We start from the raw sequence: 17,935 nt of genomic DNA on the forward strand, positions 1-17,935 counted from the left end.
GATGAACACAATGGACAAGCAATTTAATTAACTTCTACCATTGAATGTTGGAGGGGAGACTAAATGAAATTAATGCACAATATTTCCCAGCGAGGCAGCCAACCTTGGGAGTGGGTCTGGATTGTTGGCAGGTCAGGCGCTGCCGTGGGTTTGGCCAATTATGCCTTGTTTAGACCCATCCATAATATTTTCCTCAAAAGAAAATAAAATCAGTGGTTTTGAGATCAATCACGGGCGTATGTCGCTCTGCATTCTGGGAGATTTTAGAATAATGAAGTGGAAGCCCGGAAACGCTCAAAGGCTTTCAGAGTCATATGGATCTTAAATACATGTATCAAAGCTGGTCCATGCAGAGGTTTGGGTTTGCTTGAAATAGACCATAAATATATATATATATATTATATTTGGGTTTGGGAAATGCAGCAAGAACAGTAGTTTCCTGTTTGCGTTGCGATGACTGCGTTTACCACTTCAGAGCAGATTTATCAGAATATAGATCAAGATAATCTACGACCTGCGGTAACCTGGTCCTATAGTACCTGGAACTATGCAGTGAAAATTATTGCTGGGAATAAATATTCAATTATTTGAGTATAAAAATTTGGTCAGTTAATAAAAACAGAATAATATTTTATCAGTGATGGCGCTGTGACTACCTGATTTGTGGTGCATGGTGGCAGCAGCAGCAAGTATTTAGTTAGTGTGTTTGCAGAAGTGATTACATTTAAAAGGTTTCTTGAATGCATCCCGAGGCTGCTCCTTTAATATCAAGTGATGGAATTTGGTAGGGTCTTTGAATGCATCTCTATAGTTCGATACGCTGTGAACCTGGCATTACTTGCACTGACTCTCATATCGTTAAAGAATATTAAAATAGTCAATGAATAGTAAAATAGTATTTTGGTTGAAATGCCTACACATGCTTTGATATAGAAGCATCTGAAGAAATATAACATTTCATGGAGACTTTCATGATGGATCCTTATGTATTTGATGATTCAGATTTTTTATTTGTGTTTTACACTAAAGCATCACGACCTGGTTGGTCTGTGGTCTAATCGTGGTTACTCTGACGGCGGTCTGACTTTTGTTTTGTGTAAAATTGGGATCAGGTCAAAGTTTTAGCTAATATTTTTATTTCATAATCCTTACTGTGACCATTTGTAGCAGATCTGCTCCTGTTGCTGTCAGTTTTGTAACCGAGTTTTTGCAGGGTGACTGATTTTTTACGCCCCCGAACATGACATACTAAATTGTACTAGTATACTAATTCAAATAATATTATAATACCATTCCCACACATTACCTTGAGAGGGGTGCAAGAGGGCTGAAGCGGCGCGATGGATAGCGATAGTGTGATTTTTGTTTTAGGTTGGGGATGAGTTACAAATATATTGTCAAAAGCCTGGCATTGCAGGAGTCATTATTACTGAATTATTACACAAAGTAATATTTTGTGCGCATCTTATACCTATTTCGTTGAGTCCCCCCCCACCCCCCCCCGTGTCATGTCTGGTGCTCTTTAGAATTTGATGCAGCAGGCTAGAATGATCCAATATAGCCACAGTACAAGTCCAAATGAACATTTCAAACCAGCAGTGAAAGAAAATGCAGGCTCTGCCGTCCCTGTTTATAACTGCAGGGGATCAATCCTAGTCCTGCTTTGCCATGTAAACCAATTTGCTTGCAAGCTTTGCTCGTGAGGTCACTCATGGGGGCGGTGGAAGAGCATTAAAAACACTATGGTATGAGACAACTTAAATCCTAATTACTGTAAAATAAATTTACGGTCACATTTTCTTTTAATATATCTGTGGACACTTATTCCTTTTCTCTGTCCCTACCTTACTTATGCCACCCCCATACACACACACACACACACACCCTAGAGACAAGAGCTCCTTCAGGACGTGACAGATAGCTCCAACACACATGTCGCTTTCAAATCACACCAAGTGACAGAGGAAGTTTTAATGAGAGTTTTGTCTGTGTATCCAGTCAGGCCTTCCAGGCAGCCGATGAATAATAGACACTGTGGCTCAATACTCTGAATACTCAATCAATGGCTCTGGGAGTGGGCCTTGGCAAACACATATGGCAGCCCCGGGTGGGCGGTGGGCTCTGGAGGGGTAGAAAATACTAGGGCTTATCCATCTGTATCTCTGGGCTAAGAAAAAAGCAAGTCCATCTCTATTGATGCCGCTCACTTTTGTGCGGGGATGTTTTCCTTGCCGGGGATGACAAACAGGCTGTGCTGTATTGGAGATTATGTGCAGAGAGAGGCTCCTGTGAAGGTGCTCTTTTAGCCTGGATCCTGCATATCAATGGGTCCCTTGCTGGGACATAGAGGGCAGATCTTGAAATGGAGATGTGGCTTCTTGCACTGACGTGCCTTCCCACTTTGATTTGGAGTGTATGTTGTGAGTTTATCCGCGTATAAATGTTTGCCTGTAGTGAAAAATGAAAATACTGTGTCCTTATTAGTCGAAGCTATATGACATATCGTGTGTTTTATCACTTGTTTTGTATGTGTCTATGTACAGGTTAATCTGGAAGTGTGGCATCACCTGTGATTTGATAGATGAGGGGACTCGACTGATTTCTGAGCAATGAGATATAAACTGGAAAACAGCCCATTTTTTCTCTGCTGTAGAAGGAAAAAAAACAAACCCCAAACAAACAAAAAAACAACAACAGAGGAGCTTTTTTCTTGGAGGTGTCTCGTATGAGCCTTGTTGCCCACTGTCAGAAATAATAATAATAATAATAGCAGTGCAAGTAGCATTATGTCTATTGATTAAGATAAATTAACTTGATAATTGCAGCATTTGCAGTCATGAATGCTGATTTATTGTACTTTTTGTGGCCATTTAAATAATTAATTTGTTCATTTATTCATCGTCTACAGCTTAATCCTCCTCACGACAGTCGTGGGGTTGCTGGTGCCAATCCTAGTTGACATAGGGCAAAAGGGTCGCCAGTCCATCACAGGGTCAACACATAGAATCATTCACTCACACAATTTTAGAGCGTTCAATTAACCTCAACTCCACACAGAAAGACCCGGATACGAACCAGCAACCATCTTGCTGTGAGGCAACAGTGCCAGCCACATGCACCTCTGTGTAGTCCTTGGACATCGACAAGCAAAACTGGCCAGAAGCATCCTTTGAAGTGTACGGGGAGGTAACAACTCTTTCCATAACAGGCAATAATCTTTTTAATAATCTTCTTATAGAAACAGAACCTACACTATGGCATCAAACCCCCACTAACCAACAGCCAGTATATTCTCTGCTGTGGTGGTTTTTGAGTGCATCGTTTATTTTTTTTCTGATTAAAATACTCATTGGACACACGTTCTCATCGCTGTGCTTCAGAAAGCAATAATCCTACACTTTGCTAGTGTCTGGGGGGGAGAAAGCAGAACATTAGCCTCTGAAGTTGTACAGTGAGACTGCGATGACACTGCGAGTGTGTATGTGTCGCCTCTCCTGGGACCGGCCACTCTCCCTTAGCACAGATTGGAGGTGAGACCTTGACGAAAAATTATTACTTTTATGTTTGCTTTATGGCTCATTTTTCACATTAGACGCAGGAAATCTATCCAGAGGTCACAAAATTCCTGCTTCTCCTCGTTGGTCGGAACTAATTTTTGCAGCCCTCGGTATCGATAAAGCATTCAGCGGAGCAAAGTATGCAGGCTATGTACTGCAGCGCTCAAGTCTCTATTTTCCACTAGCCAATCTACTGGGACTTGTTCAGCTCGTATGTGCCGGGGTTTTTTGGAAATGTCAACCACACACACACACGCGCACGCACACGGAGAAAGAGCACAGTTGCTGTTGTGTCATTGTGCCCTTATCTTTGAGCAGTTTAGCCAATATGACTTGTGATAAGAGGTAACGTTGCCAGGACGAGTCATAAAACCCAACCTTTTATGGTGCGGTTATTGTCTTTCTGTCTACAATTATGGCGATTACTCATTTCCTCTTACCTCCCCCATGGCCCTCATGTGCACTTAATAGACTGCATTTTACTAATGGAAAATTAAGTAGCCACCGTGGCAGTGGGGTTTATAAATATGTAAAATATACTTTTAATTATTTCAAGTGAATCTGGCAGTTAATCAATAAGGAGAGACGTGACAAACATACGTTTGACACAGGCCATTGTAAAGCCTCCTGGTTAAAGATAAGCATGGCCTGTCAGCGCAGTGCGGCCCTAATGAATATTTTGAGCCTGTCATGTAAGGAGACAAATGGATTAATTGCGCCCTGCTAATATAATAGCTTCTTTATGAAGAGTGCACGGAAGAGGCAGAGGAGAGGAGAGGGAGCTGCTCGGTTCTGGACCCCGATGTCAAATAAATATTTATTAGGGTTGAGGGTTAAGTAGATTTTTGCTATTACACGGATGGCCACTTAAGCATAGTTGTTTATCATTTATTTGAAAATTGATTCATACAAATTTGTTTGATGTCATATTAATTTTACTTTTAATCGTCTCAGGCTTTGAGGTCATATAAAGGGATCAGCTAACACTGTGAGGGAGACTGTGTGGCAATCAGGCTTTGAAGTAAACACTAATCTATAATAATTACAATTATTTATGATTTTATTTTTTTTGCAGAGAATCAATGTTTATGTTTGACAAGTCCAAAATATATTTCCCGTCATAATTTCACAGAATCCAAGGTGAACTATTGAGTTGACGTTTTTTATTTCTTTATTTTACAATTTGTAGTATAGTAAAAAAAAAAAGAAAAAGAATCTTTATAATCCTCATTTGTGCAGCTGAAACCAATAGTTTGATAAATAATCTAATCTAATGTAATAATCATTACTAAAATGTGGCCTCTTGAATTCCTTTTCATCCTTCATACTGTGACTGTGCAGGAACACAAATGCACGGCTGCCATTTAATCAGTAATTGAAAGAAATTTCTCGCTTTTCTCCCCCCCATTTCATATTTCAGCACAGTCGTTTTTTATTTCACTACCCATTGAGATATTCACACAAACAGCAGCAGTTACCACAGTGGCACCACTTTGACAAATAGTGCAGTCCTCTCCCCTCTCCCCCCCCCCACACTCTGTTTTCCTATCCGTCTTTGTCTCCAAGTCTGTTGTTGGCATTTTACGGTGAAGGAGAACATAAAGACAAGTGAGCACAAATAAGCACACAGGGTTCTTCCTGGAAGCCATACTCCGGCAATGGGAAGCTGTGACCTTGAGGTCTGTGTTTGCCCAACGCCCCTCTCATATGAAAACCCACCCCCTGCCCCACCCCACAGCACTCCACCCGCCGGCCTTCCTCCTCCTCTGTTGTCCCACAGAGCAGGGAATGGGAATGACGGAGGGAGAAAAGCGCGATGGCGGAGGTTTGGGTCACCAGCCGCCGTTCTCATCAATTAAATGTGCGACAGTGTTTTCCTCCGGCTGAACTTTTATGACATGGAGATGGGCAGGACGTCATGTTGGTGCTTTTGACAAATCAGCAAATGTTTAATCTCAAGATGCGCCGGCACTCATAAATAATGCAGAGGCCGGGCAGGGCCCAAACTCTCTCCCAGGCAGCGTGTCGGAAAGACAGCCGTCTGTCCACGGCCTCGCCGGGAAAATACAAGAAAACACTTAATCCTCCTTCATGAGGGTCTTTTTTTCTGTGTCTCCTCCTTTTCATCACATCCCATCAGTTCCATTTTCTGTACTTCAGCATCAGACCCTTCGCCTCGGTTTTGCCAGCACATGTCATGTGGAACTCATAATTTTTCCCACTCCATCCACTCGTGCTTTAATTTGGTTACTGTGCACTTCATTGTAAAAGTTACTCTAACATTCCCTGAGGGGGGAAAAGGAGACTCGGAATTATCCTGAGCCAAAGAGCTGCTATCTCAAAGACACAAGGGATTGAGCTTGAGCTTTGCCTCCATTTGCCCTAAATGTAAAGAGGGCAACAGAAAGCAGTGTAGTGGACTGTGAACCGCATCAAATCCCCTTCTGCATGACTCTTACTTCTTCCCACAGACTTTGATTGGCTTGTCCACCGACTGGGAAAGTTTCCTGATTGTTCACAGGGAAAATTAAGATTTTAAGCCTATTGAAGTTGATCTTTGCGCGTTCAAAAGTCCATCTGAATATGTCCTTTGAAAGCTCAAATTGTTGACTGGTCACATTAGAGGACTGTGAGCCAGAGAATGGGCTCCCACTGAGTGTACTGTACGCGGAGCATGCTGCACCTGTTGTTGTGTGGCTGATTGTGTGCAGTGTTTGCTGCCTCCCATTGAGTGGAGCTGTGGGCAGCGTGTCGGGGTGAAGCACTGGGCTTTCAGCTCAGTTTATTAGTTAAGCATTCTCACATTAGCTCCCCGTTTGAACAATCAACAGTGTGAAAAGGTTAAGCATCAATAAGAGAAATGGAAGATTCTGTCAACTCACACGTTTTTTTTCTCCCCCTTTTTTCAGGCTCTCGGAAGTTTCTACTTTATCCACGAGTCTTTGAAAAACATCCACCAGTTTGATTTCAAAGGTGAGCACCTCTCTCTCACACACACTTCATCTCATATACTGTCCATCACCTCCACTGTCCTGAAATGCAATCCTCACGTCCTGCCCCGGCATGTCACACACCACCATTTGAAGGCAATTCCCGCTTCCATCAAACCCAGCGAGCTAAGATTGGCTCCGAGGATAATGTAAAGGGAGCGGGGCAGAATGGTAATGCTTATTAATATTAGGATTTAATTCATAAGATTTCGGGCCCACGGTAATGGTGTGTGGCGGGTTATTGGACAGTTACAGCGGTCTCATCAGCGTGCGGTGTCAGAGGGCCCCGGGGTCCAGCGGCCGTGCTAATTAAAGAAGGGATATAGATGTGGAGGCACCTCACTTCCTATTAGACCTAAGTCGGCATTAGCACCAGTTACCCCCAGTGAAGGACAGGGCAGGGCAGGGGAGGGGTCAACACGGCAGAGGATCGCTTTCCTTGTACACACACATACACACACACACATTATGATTTAAAAACAGAATCACAGGAAGTAAACATTTACTTGAACAGCAGCTTTGTTAAATGTGATTGACTCTGTAAAATGTAACAATGAGCCAGTTTGAAATGAATCTGAAATTATTTACTTTATTTTCTGTGAAGGTGAACTTGCATCACTTGATATAAAAGATGCAGATGCAGCTAGAAACATTCACTTTTAGAAATAAACTGTTCTGTTATTATTTCCCTACAGGGCTGGAATTTGATAAATAACATCCATTCCTATTTTTAAAGACGATTTCCATACAGAACTCAACTGTGGAATAAAGTGACTCTATTTATTCTTGCATATTCATGTTTTTTTTTATTGCAACAATGTTTTTAAAATAAAATGTGTGCTTCTGTTGTTCATTCAAGTGAAAGCTTTATTCATGTAGCCCAAACTCACTTATTTAAAAGTTGTGTGAGGATCCTAAAGGTTTTTGAAAGAGTCGGAGCGAGTACAAAATGAAAGAGAAGCTCTACCTGACAGACTCGGAACTGATATTGAATATTTAGGGAAAACAAGCTGTTTTTTGTTAGCTTTGATAAATTCAATAAATGTCACGGTAAATGCAAAGTACGTCACTTTACATAAGGTTAAGTCACTATTCACTCGAGTCACATGCCACTTGAATACAGCTGTTTCTCTCTCTGACCAGCAGGTGGGGCAGTTGTCTGGGAAAGTGCACAGTGGCTGTCGCTCTCACTGAGCTTCAATGCTATGGGGGAGATTCTCAATTATACACTGGAGGTGTCCGAAAAAATGAACCTGCCCGTGTTTGAAACAGTGTGTCTGTGTCTGTTCCGTCCCCGTCTGCAGCCAAGAAATTCAAGAAAGTGGTGGGGAAGGAAACCTGTTCAGAGACACTAGAGAGCACGCCGACACTGGAGAAGGAGAAGTTTCCACAGGATTACTTTCCTGAGGTGGGTTCAATCATGAACACACACACACACACAATAGGACGGACTTGTGCTGGTGGTGGTCATCTCTAGACAATGACTGACGGATGTCAACAGTGAGAGTTGACCAGGGGTCGTGACAAATGAACACATGCTGTAGCTCTTATAAATCACAATCTGTGAGTGGCGAGGTGGAAAATGTACTGCATATCATATAATGTGTTAATACGATTTCATACAGTTTCTCTTAAATAATATATAAAAAATAATGCCAAACTTCAGATTATAATTCATACAAATGGGGACAAACTTTTCTGGACTTTTTATAGATTTTTTTTTGTTTGTCTTTTTTCATTTCCTCTGTGTCTTATTCTCGTTTTTCTTTTTACGATCCAATTTTTTTCCCCCCTCTGCTTCAAGGAAACGTGCCGGACACATGGCTGATTTGGAAACAAATCAGTCACGAAATTCAAATCGTGAAATGAGAAAAAGAATGTCCTTGTTGTTTCTTGCCGTGTCCCATGGAGCAATCCTCCTGCTCATTCTGCTGCGTTCACTTTTCTGGTTTCAGCGGTGTGCTGTGCCATTGGGGGGGCGGTGGAGGAGTTGTGTGTGTGTATGTGTGTGGGGGGGGAGCTGAGCGCAAGCATAGCAGTGCTGATATAGTAATAAAGACCACGACCGCCCGTGTGTCATCCCTGCACTCCCCACTCATCTGTCAACCATGCTCCGACGGCCGCCTCTGCAAATATATGCAAAACAGATGGATACGGCCCCTTCACACACTTCCCCCCAATTTCCGTCTCTTTCACACACTGCAGGACCGCCCCCACCCCCACAAACCACCCTCGACATGCACACAAACATATGCATTTACACACACCTAAACAGGCCCCGCAACTCCGCTTCCCCATTTCCTGATTCCACAGATGATCTAAAACCAATTACACTGATTGAGGCGCAGAGCCGTTTAAAATGCTCACGGCAAAGCATTGTTCTGCATTTAACAGGACAAGCAAAGAAAACCACAAAACAAACCTGGCACGGCGCACGGTGAGAAAGATGAGGGGAGTGATGTCGAGAGAAAGGAGGTGTGTGTTGTGGGCGCAGATGAGAAAAGTTTTGCCCCGTGATTTATGCCTCTTTCCCGGCCGGGGTATGAATCTGGGATGATGCTCCAGAGAGCAGCACTCCAGATAATGTTAGCCCATTTAAAAAGAGCAGATTTGTGTAGTCTATCAGGGTCGACGAGTATTTTTTTTCCCTCCCGCCTCCCTCCTCCTCCCCTCCATAGTGAGAAATTGGTTGTTATCATAGATCACAGATACTGCTCAAACCTCTTATGAAAGATGAATTAATTTCACTAATGCTTTAATGCAAAGCTCTCATGAGGGAGGCAGACTGGTGATAACCCCTGCCTCGTCCCCGCTTCCTCCGCTCGTGATTTATGCCCTCTTTTAGTAGATGAAACCGCCTAGATTTGCCATCCATCTGCAGCTTTGAGGAATCCTATTACACAGGGGTCTGGGACCAGACGGGATGCCACAAGGAGTCCCGATCCAGTTTTTTGGGTCTTGACAGTTGAACGAAATGATTTTAAAAAAAATGAAGAAATAAAACAATAGAGAGGCTTGGCGTCGTGTTTACGTGCCCGCAACTCATTTGTGGCGCGAATAAAAACTTGTATTTGAAACTCGTCCAATGTGTCGGGACAGAATCCTCAGAGGAAGGTGAGAGAGTGGCAGCAGACAGTGAAGGTGGCCGGCTGGAGACAGATGTGTGTGTTTCCCTGCCTGTGTCTTACCTTTACGGTCGGCCATTAATAAAGTGTCAGATGCTGATGACATCATGGTGGGAGGACTCTGTGTGTGTGTGTGTGTGTGTGTCTGTGTTTGTGTTCGAATCACAAACAAAATGTCATTCAGTGCATTTTCCGCGGCGGTTTAGACGCTTGAAGTGTGTGCCCCCGCATCTTTAAATCCTCACAGGGTTCCTGGTGCAGATCAGATCTGAAAGTTATTGAAGTTATTGATTAATGTGTCCGTTATGTCCATGGTTGATTCATTAATCAGTTTGTTTCATCACCTGCTCTTAAAACAGAAGAAAGGCAGCTAATGCATGTTAGTTCATACAAGAAAATGCTCCTCTTTTCTACCTGAAAGGAATCTCCTCTTGATTTATTTCTCTTTCAGCTCCAAAATGCATAATTAAAGGACACATTTTCTGTTGTCTGAAAATACTGTAACGTAAAAAACAAAAAAAAGAGATCCATTTCCATTTGATCTAAGTGGCTTTCAGCTTGTTAGAGTTGTGGAATTCTGCGTCATGAAATAAAATATTGGTTAAAGTCACTTTAGATTCACTTTTCCTGTTCCCAGTTTGATTCTGATTTAAGCGACTGCCTCTTCGTATGCAAAACGTCAGTTGTTTTCGCAATCCCGCCGTGAGTTATGGCCACGAGTGAAGGGGAGAATAGCGGGGGGACATTAATTGAAATGCTGAATAAGAGGGAAGTGGACAAAATAGTGGGCACATTTCTTCTGAGAGGTCGCCGTGATGGATTTGGCGGCTTGTCGGTTCCCGTTGTCCCGTCAATCTCTCCATCTCCCCTGTGGACATTAATATATTTATTTGTTTGGCGCAGCAGTACATGCCTCCAAAAACCATTGCATCATAAGGATTTGTCATTGCCTTATATAAATAAAGTATACGACCCAGACCTTAATGTGCCCTTGCTATTGATTGTTTTACACAAGCCGTAGGAAAAAAAAATAGAAAGGAAGAAAATAGGCGACAGGCTGTAGATCAACATCCATATGAGTTTCTATTTGTTGTTTGGCACCAGGAGCGTGTCTATAAAAGCATTGACTTTTCATATGCCTTTTAGTGCCCTCTGTAGTGAGCTGTGATACGGGGGGCCGTGATTACTTTCAAGTTTTGCCCCTGATGAAAGTTAACTTCCGTTATATTCCCCGATTTAAATGCCGTTGCGTGATTCATCGGCGCGATGCGCACGTTGAGGAGATAAAGTCATTTAAACTGGCGTCGGCTGTAAAATGCTCCCGGCGTTTATCACCACACAAGACACCAGTGACACGGATGCTGTTCCCGGTGACGGGCGTGAGCCACGAGACTGAGAGCGACTCATAAATGTGGGGATAATGTTGAAATCAGAGCCCAATGAAGGGTTTCGTCACTCTTTTCCTCTGTCTGGCAGAATCAGGAAAGAGAAGCGTCAACAAAAAAGCTGCTTTCTGGATGTTTTACTTTTAGCATTATACAATATTTTAAATACACACACACACACATAATGTGCTGTCCAGTTATACAATATAAACCTGAAGTGAAACCCTGTCTTATTTGATAGCCCCCCCCGGGATAAATGTGACTGTCTACCAGGGCTCAAATCAGTCAGTGTGTATTACTTATTACAGTGCATTTCTGTCATGGGGCTTTTGTGTAACCCCCTCTTTCCTTTCCTTTCCCTTTCCCTGTCCTGCACTCCTCTCACCCCTCAGCCCCACCCCAAAGCGTCACCCAGCCACAATATTATTTATGGGGGTCAGACTTTGAGCTTAAATATAAGAGGTCAAAGAATCAAACGGGATGGACCGGGAAACGGTGACGGGAGGGTGTTTTAGAGGAGGACTCGGGTCGTGTGTGTGTGTGTGTTTGTGTGTGTGTGTGTCTGACATTTTACACAAGTGTGATTTCCCATTGGTCACAAATGGGAAGTTTTATGTAGTGGTTTTAAGTTTTAAGTGAACCTGGCAGTTTAGTGTCCCATCTTGATTTTTTCCTCTTTTCCCCTGTCTGTCATATCCCTCTCTCTCTCTCTCTCTCTGTCTGTCTCTACCTACAGTATGTGTGTGTGTGTGTGTCCATATGGGTGCGCGTGGTTAGCGGTCAGCACGTACATGTATTGCCCAACACCCTTGGATGTGACCCAGTGTGTGGCTGCCGTTCATCACTGTCATGGGCGGAGACGCCATCGCTGACCTGTGGAAGGTCAGCCAATGTCAACCCGAGCCTTGTGCCCTTTTTCCGCTGCCCTTTGACTCCCACCCTCATCCCTGTCCAGTGACTTCTTTATAGCCACCAGACCCAGATATATGAAATGATTACAGGCCACTATCCATTTTTATCTAGTGATGTCTCTTTCTTTTCTCTTTTTGTTCCCCCTTTTCAAAGTAACAGCACAGCATATGAATGAGCGAATTAGATAAATTGGTTGTTTTTTTGGACACACGTCGTGTGTGTGTTTGGGGGGGGGGTGATGATGTCTCAGCAGGAGATTAAATGTGGCCGGACAGCATCTATGTCATCAAATCTGCCGCAATATCAGCTGCGGCAACCAAATCATGATGTCATCATGTCAACCCGGACCGAGGGACACTTTTCTTCTTTGGCACTTTGATTGATTGTGCGCGATAATCATCTCCACCGGCTGCCTATTACAAAATAAAAGCACTTAGATTGGGTAAGACTAGATTGCAGAGTGTAGTTTTAATATGTGGATACTTGTTCCACTTGACTGTAGTGGTCGTCCACATGATTACAGCGTGTGTGTGTGTTGTGAGCGTTTTTATAAGCGTGCAATGAAGTCTGTGCGTGTGCGTACGTGTGTGTGTGTGTGTGTGTGTGTGTGTATGGGGGGTTGTCGATCAGTCATACGTGGAGGAAATGGGGCAATCTGGGTCTGGTTGTCAAGGAAGTGATGGATTTTAATGCTGTGATTGTAGTTAATGGCTCTTTAAATTAAATCGAGATTAAACGTCTCTGGCTGCAGTCAAGAGTTTGTATGTGCGCTGAGCAGGGTTTGCCCTCCCCTTAACACTAACTCTTCGTCTCCCTCCTCATCCTCAACACCCCGAGACTTTCTCTCTCCTCAACTTAACTTCAACGAACACACACACACGCAGCACAGTGCATGTAAGCAAAGCAGTATGGGAGGCTGCCGTATACGTATGAAAAACCCATGAATGTAATCACTGAAGTTAGTCTCACGGCCTGTGTTTAATATATTCAGTTAGTTTAAAAAAACATTTTTCCAAGTGTAATATCTAATTTGGGATCTAATTCCATTTGCTCCTTTTCAAAGTCACAATATTGGGACAGCGAGTTTTAATTGGGCCCATACATCCTGCTGAGGCAGTATGGATTAATTCAAGTATGCTAATGTAATTCAATTTGATACAGTTAATCTTGTACTAATGCAGATTGAAGGATGTGAGGCACAATCAAATACCTCTTAGCCCTTTAATTTGCATATGAGTTTTTTTTTAAATAAAATTAGTCAATTTGTAATTATGTGACCTGGCCCATAATTAGTTTATCCATCAGTGCAGTTAACTCCCCATCAGGAGTATCAGAGAGATGCACCGAGAGATAGACTGAACGAGAGCGAGAGGCTGGGGGAGAGACGTATTTATCTATTCTGAATGAGAACACTCACAACATCAATTTGTCTCTCATTTAATAACCAGCTTCATGGTGAATCATGTGCTGTTTGAGAAAGATCTTTGGACTTAAGTAGAGGTTGGTGGGATCTGATAAAGCAGCCTCATTCAACATGTCTACACTAGACTTTTATACTTTTTATGATGCGTATATCTTGGGCTGCATTTGTCTTTATTATTATATTATATTATATTATATTATATTATATTATATTATATTATATTATATTATATTATATTATATTATATTATTAAAAGATTAGATTTTAGAGACATTTTTGTGCACTGAATTTAAAGTATAGGCCACTAACTAATGTAGACTGCCAAACAACTTTTTTCCCATTATTCATTAATTTGCAGGTGTTTAGTTGTATATCTTCAAGACCTGAATTCTACGTTATACTTTGTAAATGGCATTCAAATGACTCACTAATATGTCCAAATTCTGTTCTAAAGTCTGTTATTTTTGTGGATGAATACATCACAATGTTGTGCGTGGGCAGTCCAAATTTGTTTTCATCTGTTCTTCTTCTAATTTGCCCATTTTTTTCCTGTAAGAATGCATCATAAACTGTCACTGTTCCAATGTAGTGAAATGAAAGTACAGCATCATATTGGCTAATTTAAAGAACTTTGAAGAGGTTTCTCAAAACCCTTGCATACGTGTACATAACTGTTTCTAACTAAAACTTAGTTCGTTAGGATATACTTTCTTGTGATTCTGTACGTTTCATGTCATTACAACCTTTGTAATATGCGAAATGAAAATTATTGAAATAATTTTTTATGGAAAACGTGAAATTGTGCTCTCAAGTAGTGGACACCGTTACAACTGTCCCATAAATCACTTGACATTGTTGCTTTAATTTGCCTCATGATGACAAGCGATGCCTCGGTAATGTCAAAGTCTGCCATTGTCATGCTAAATTGAGTCTCTCTGTTCTGCAGTGTAAGTGGTCCAGAAAGGGATTCATCAGAACTCGATGGGCCCTGGCTGACTGGTGAGTTTTATTAATAAGTCATTTCACTGACACTTCCTTCCTCATCTCTGTTCAACCTTGAATCATTACAACTGTATCATTGTGATTAGAGATGAAGATCTAACCATGTGAGTCATATCTGGCCGTGTGTGTGTGTGTGTGTGTGTGGTTATCGCAGGCAGCTCAGACAGAGAGAGTGACTTGCTCCTCTGGATCGTCTCCGGACAGCGTGCCACCGCAGCAGCAGCAAGCAGGGATTTGATTATACATAATCGCGTTAGTCAAGCGGTTGCATATGACAGATGACAAAAAACATTACATGCCGTTGAACCTGTATGGGGTGAATACAAACGCGGGCTTCCAGTGAGCAGAGCAGCAGGGGGATGGGAGGGGAAGGTGGCTGGGGGTTGGAAGACTGAGATAGTGATCTAATAGAGGGATGACATGAGAACTAAAGAGCTGAAACGGTAAGCATTTAATAGGGGCATGACGTTTGACAAGAGCAACAGGGGAGTGAGGGAGAGAGAGAGAGAGACTGGTGAAAAATAGAGAGATCAGATCAGAGATGGGATAGACAGAGATAGCAAAAGCCATGCATGTATTCATTTGTTCAGGATGTCACTGCAGAGTAAACCCCTTTTGAGATAAGACCAATTCCTCTGTGTCCCCTCTGCTGAACATGAAGCTAACAAAATACCCGCAGATTGATAGGATCAGCAGCAGCAGCAGCAGCAGCAGCGTTCATCACTGTACATTGAGATATCTTGCTCTTCCCTGACAAGGAAAACAGATTAATGTATGCAGTGGTAAATGCCGTCCCTCACCAGCCTGGGCTGAGAAGTAGTTATTCCCAGGAGTAATTAAGAGTCTTTCTAGATTTGATTTTATCCTTTAACTGTAAATATTTGATACCGTGTTGTATATATATATATATGATGCTGTGGGAGAAGACACTCAAGTGAAAATGTGTTTTTGTTTTCACCCCAGTGCCTTTGATCTGGTCAACATTCACCTTTTCCATGATGCGTCCAACCTGGTGGCCTGGGAGAAAAGTCCCTCAGTCTACTCTGGGACCAGGCAGAAGGCACTGGGATATGTTTTAGACAGGTACTACACACACACACACACACACACACACACACACACACACACACACACACACACACTCCACTGTTCTTACACTCTTACCTACCTCAGTGATCTGCATTTTTTTTTGTTACTGCATTTGAAAGGTAATCATTGCTTGCTTGGTTCCTGCTCAGCAAAAGGTTGAATAGGCAGTGTAAGTGTGTAAAATTAAAACAAAAATAGAAGAAAGGAAACTATTATTATTACACGCAAGCATAGCCCAGGAATACAATCGACAGAAGTCATCAGATACTAGTCACACATTTTAAGTTTTGTCCCACATGATAAAACCTGTATTTATCTTGTTCTCGACGTGTGTGTGTGACTGAACAGTGTAGGGGTTTGGTGCATGGGATTCAGACCTAGACCTGCGGGATTACGTCTGTCTGTAGAGGAAGGGGATCTTACTAACAGCACGCTCTGTGAACACCCAAGTCTCTTTCATCTGTTCTTTTTCTGGCTCACCATTTATTGCCTTCTTACTTTCCAGCATTTTCTGTTTTTGTGGTGTAATCACATGAATTCATATTCATGTTTTGCTGTACTACTGGCAAGTGTGGAATGATGCAGGATATACTGTATAGGTTGGTACCCAAGAATTGACATTAAATTTGAACATTTTGGTTTACAGAAAAATAACTCAAAAAGTGTTAGATTTGCATTAAATGTATAAAGTCACAGATTATTTATTTCCTGTGGAGGGCAGTGGATGACACCTCTACAGCCTGTCGGAATTTATTATTAGAAGAAGAAGACAACTTTTTTTTCCCTGAGCACATTAATGCATCCCAGAAGAGATATCCTTAAATTCCATCCATTTAAAGGTCACACGTGTAACAGTTAGGAGGGTTTATGGGACGAAATGGAATGTATTATATCCATTAATGTGTTTGTTTAAGAGTATAATTGCTTTTGAATAAGAATTTGTTTGGCTTTTGTGGCCTTAAAACATTTTATATGTACTTTGAGCAAGGGCCTTGCTTTATAGTGGCCAGCATCTTGTGGCACCATGTGATTACAGCAGCCAGGTATGTTGATGCACTTCACCATACGAATGAGAGACTGGAAGAGACGCGACTGGCTTGGAGAGAGTTGCTAAAGCGTGCAAAGGTCACCCTTTACCTCTTGGGAACCGAAGGAGTGTCTAGTTCTTACACGGTGGACCGTTAAGTTCAATTTGCTGATATCAATTAAATTAACTGCCGATTTTTTTTTGACTGTTTCTCATAGCACCAACATCAGACCCAATTTTACAACCATACCCTTGATCAATATGTTTGACACTTAACCATTATGCACATGTGGCCTCCCAGGAGGCTCAACTCTTTGAATGAATTAAACATGTTTTATTACACTGGCAAAGGTAAGTAGGTACTAGTAATATTAAAGCGTTCTTCAGCCCGCGCTGAGTAAACACAGCCTTTTGTACGGGCTTCAACGGGCCAGGCTCTCCATTCATAGGCCATGGTAATGTGATTTATGGGATATCCATTTGCAGCAGAGCAGAATGATAGAGTACATGGTGCAACCCGTGCTCCCCACCTGGCCATGCTTACACTGAATAAAAGCCTTGTACCTGTCTCGCGGCAGGTGACCTCCCATTCAAACGGCATCAGAATGCAGGAATGGCTCTCCGTCGTCATGACTTTGAATAACTACATGCATATGGGTGGCATACATTATCTCCGGGCTCTCGTGTGCATGAATTATGGGCCACTTTTTAAAGTATTGTCTATGAGGTCATATTTTACCTGCGCTTCATTCTTGATTTGATGAAAGATTGGTCCGCCTTTAATGGACAGGGAAGTGGGAGTGTTTTAAGAATATGGCAGCTTTTGCTGTTTTTATTACGCTGTAACTTACCTGGATTTACAGGCATCGTGAAGTTTGAAAAGGCCCTCTGTTGTTACTTGTATTTAAGTGTTTTCATTGCATTTCCTCTGCTTTCATCATGCTTTTGCAGTTGATTTATTTGCAAAGGTTCCCACCTAATAGCAGAATCTCTGAGTTTTCATTGAGGGCTGAAGGGATTTGACTCGAAAATAGTGTTGGCTAAGTGGTAGTTGCCACGTTCCCTCTATCTAAATCCCCTTGTGTTGACATGGTAACCTTGGTGTTAGTTCTGGGCCATATCATTTAAAAGTTTTTTTTCTTTGACTGGGGTAGGGATGAGAGGAGAGTGCTGTGAGGCAAGGTGGTTGTGGTGGGGTGGTCGCTATATGCTCTGGCTATCCTGGTATTCCTCGCTAGGGGTAGAGGGGTGGGTTAGTGGGGCATCGCGCCTCAGTCACTCACTTTGGGGGAAACTGTCGAGTGTAGATCCGGAGCACCGAAGTGAGAAAAAGCTGGCGGTGCAGAGGGAAGGGAGGAGGAGCACAAAGGGTGCTTGGGCTCTGTAAAGGGCAGTGAATAATGGGTCGGTCCTTTCACAGAGGCT

General features: G+C 42.4%; 1 protein-coding gene across 2 annotated transcripts in view; it reads left to right on the forward strand.

Annotated features, from left to right (window-relative positions):
- Nucleotides 1-17,935, forward strand: part of LOC122781674 (inositol polyphosphate-5-phosphatase A) — a 129,526-nt gene that overhangs the window by 64,122 nt on the left and 47,469 nt on the right. For both annotated transcript variants that reach the window (XM_044045589.1, XM_044045588.1), the window contains exons 5-8: nt 6,467-6,530; nt 7,852-7,955; nt 14,339-14,391; nt 15,358-15,477. In XM_044045589.1, coding sequence (XP_043901524.1) covers nt 6,467-6,530; nt 7,852-7,955; nt 14,339-14,391; nt 15,358-15,477 — 341 coding nt within the window. The remainder of the gene's footprint in view (nt 1-6,466; nt 6,531-7,851; nt 7,956-14,338; nt 14,392-15,357; nt 15,478-17,935) is intronic.

The sequence above is a fragment of the Solea senegalensis genome, linkage group LG15, assembly GCF_019176455.1.
Source record: "Solea senegalensis isolate Sse05_10M linkage group LG15, IFAPA_SoseM_1, whole genome shotgun sequence".
Lineage (NCBI taxonomy): Eukaryota > Metazoa > Chordata > Actinopteri > Pleuronectiformes > Soleidae > Solea > Solea senegalensis.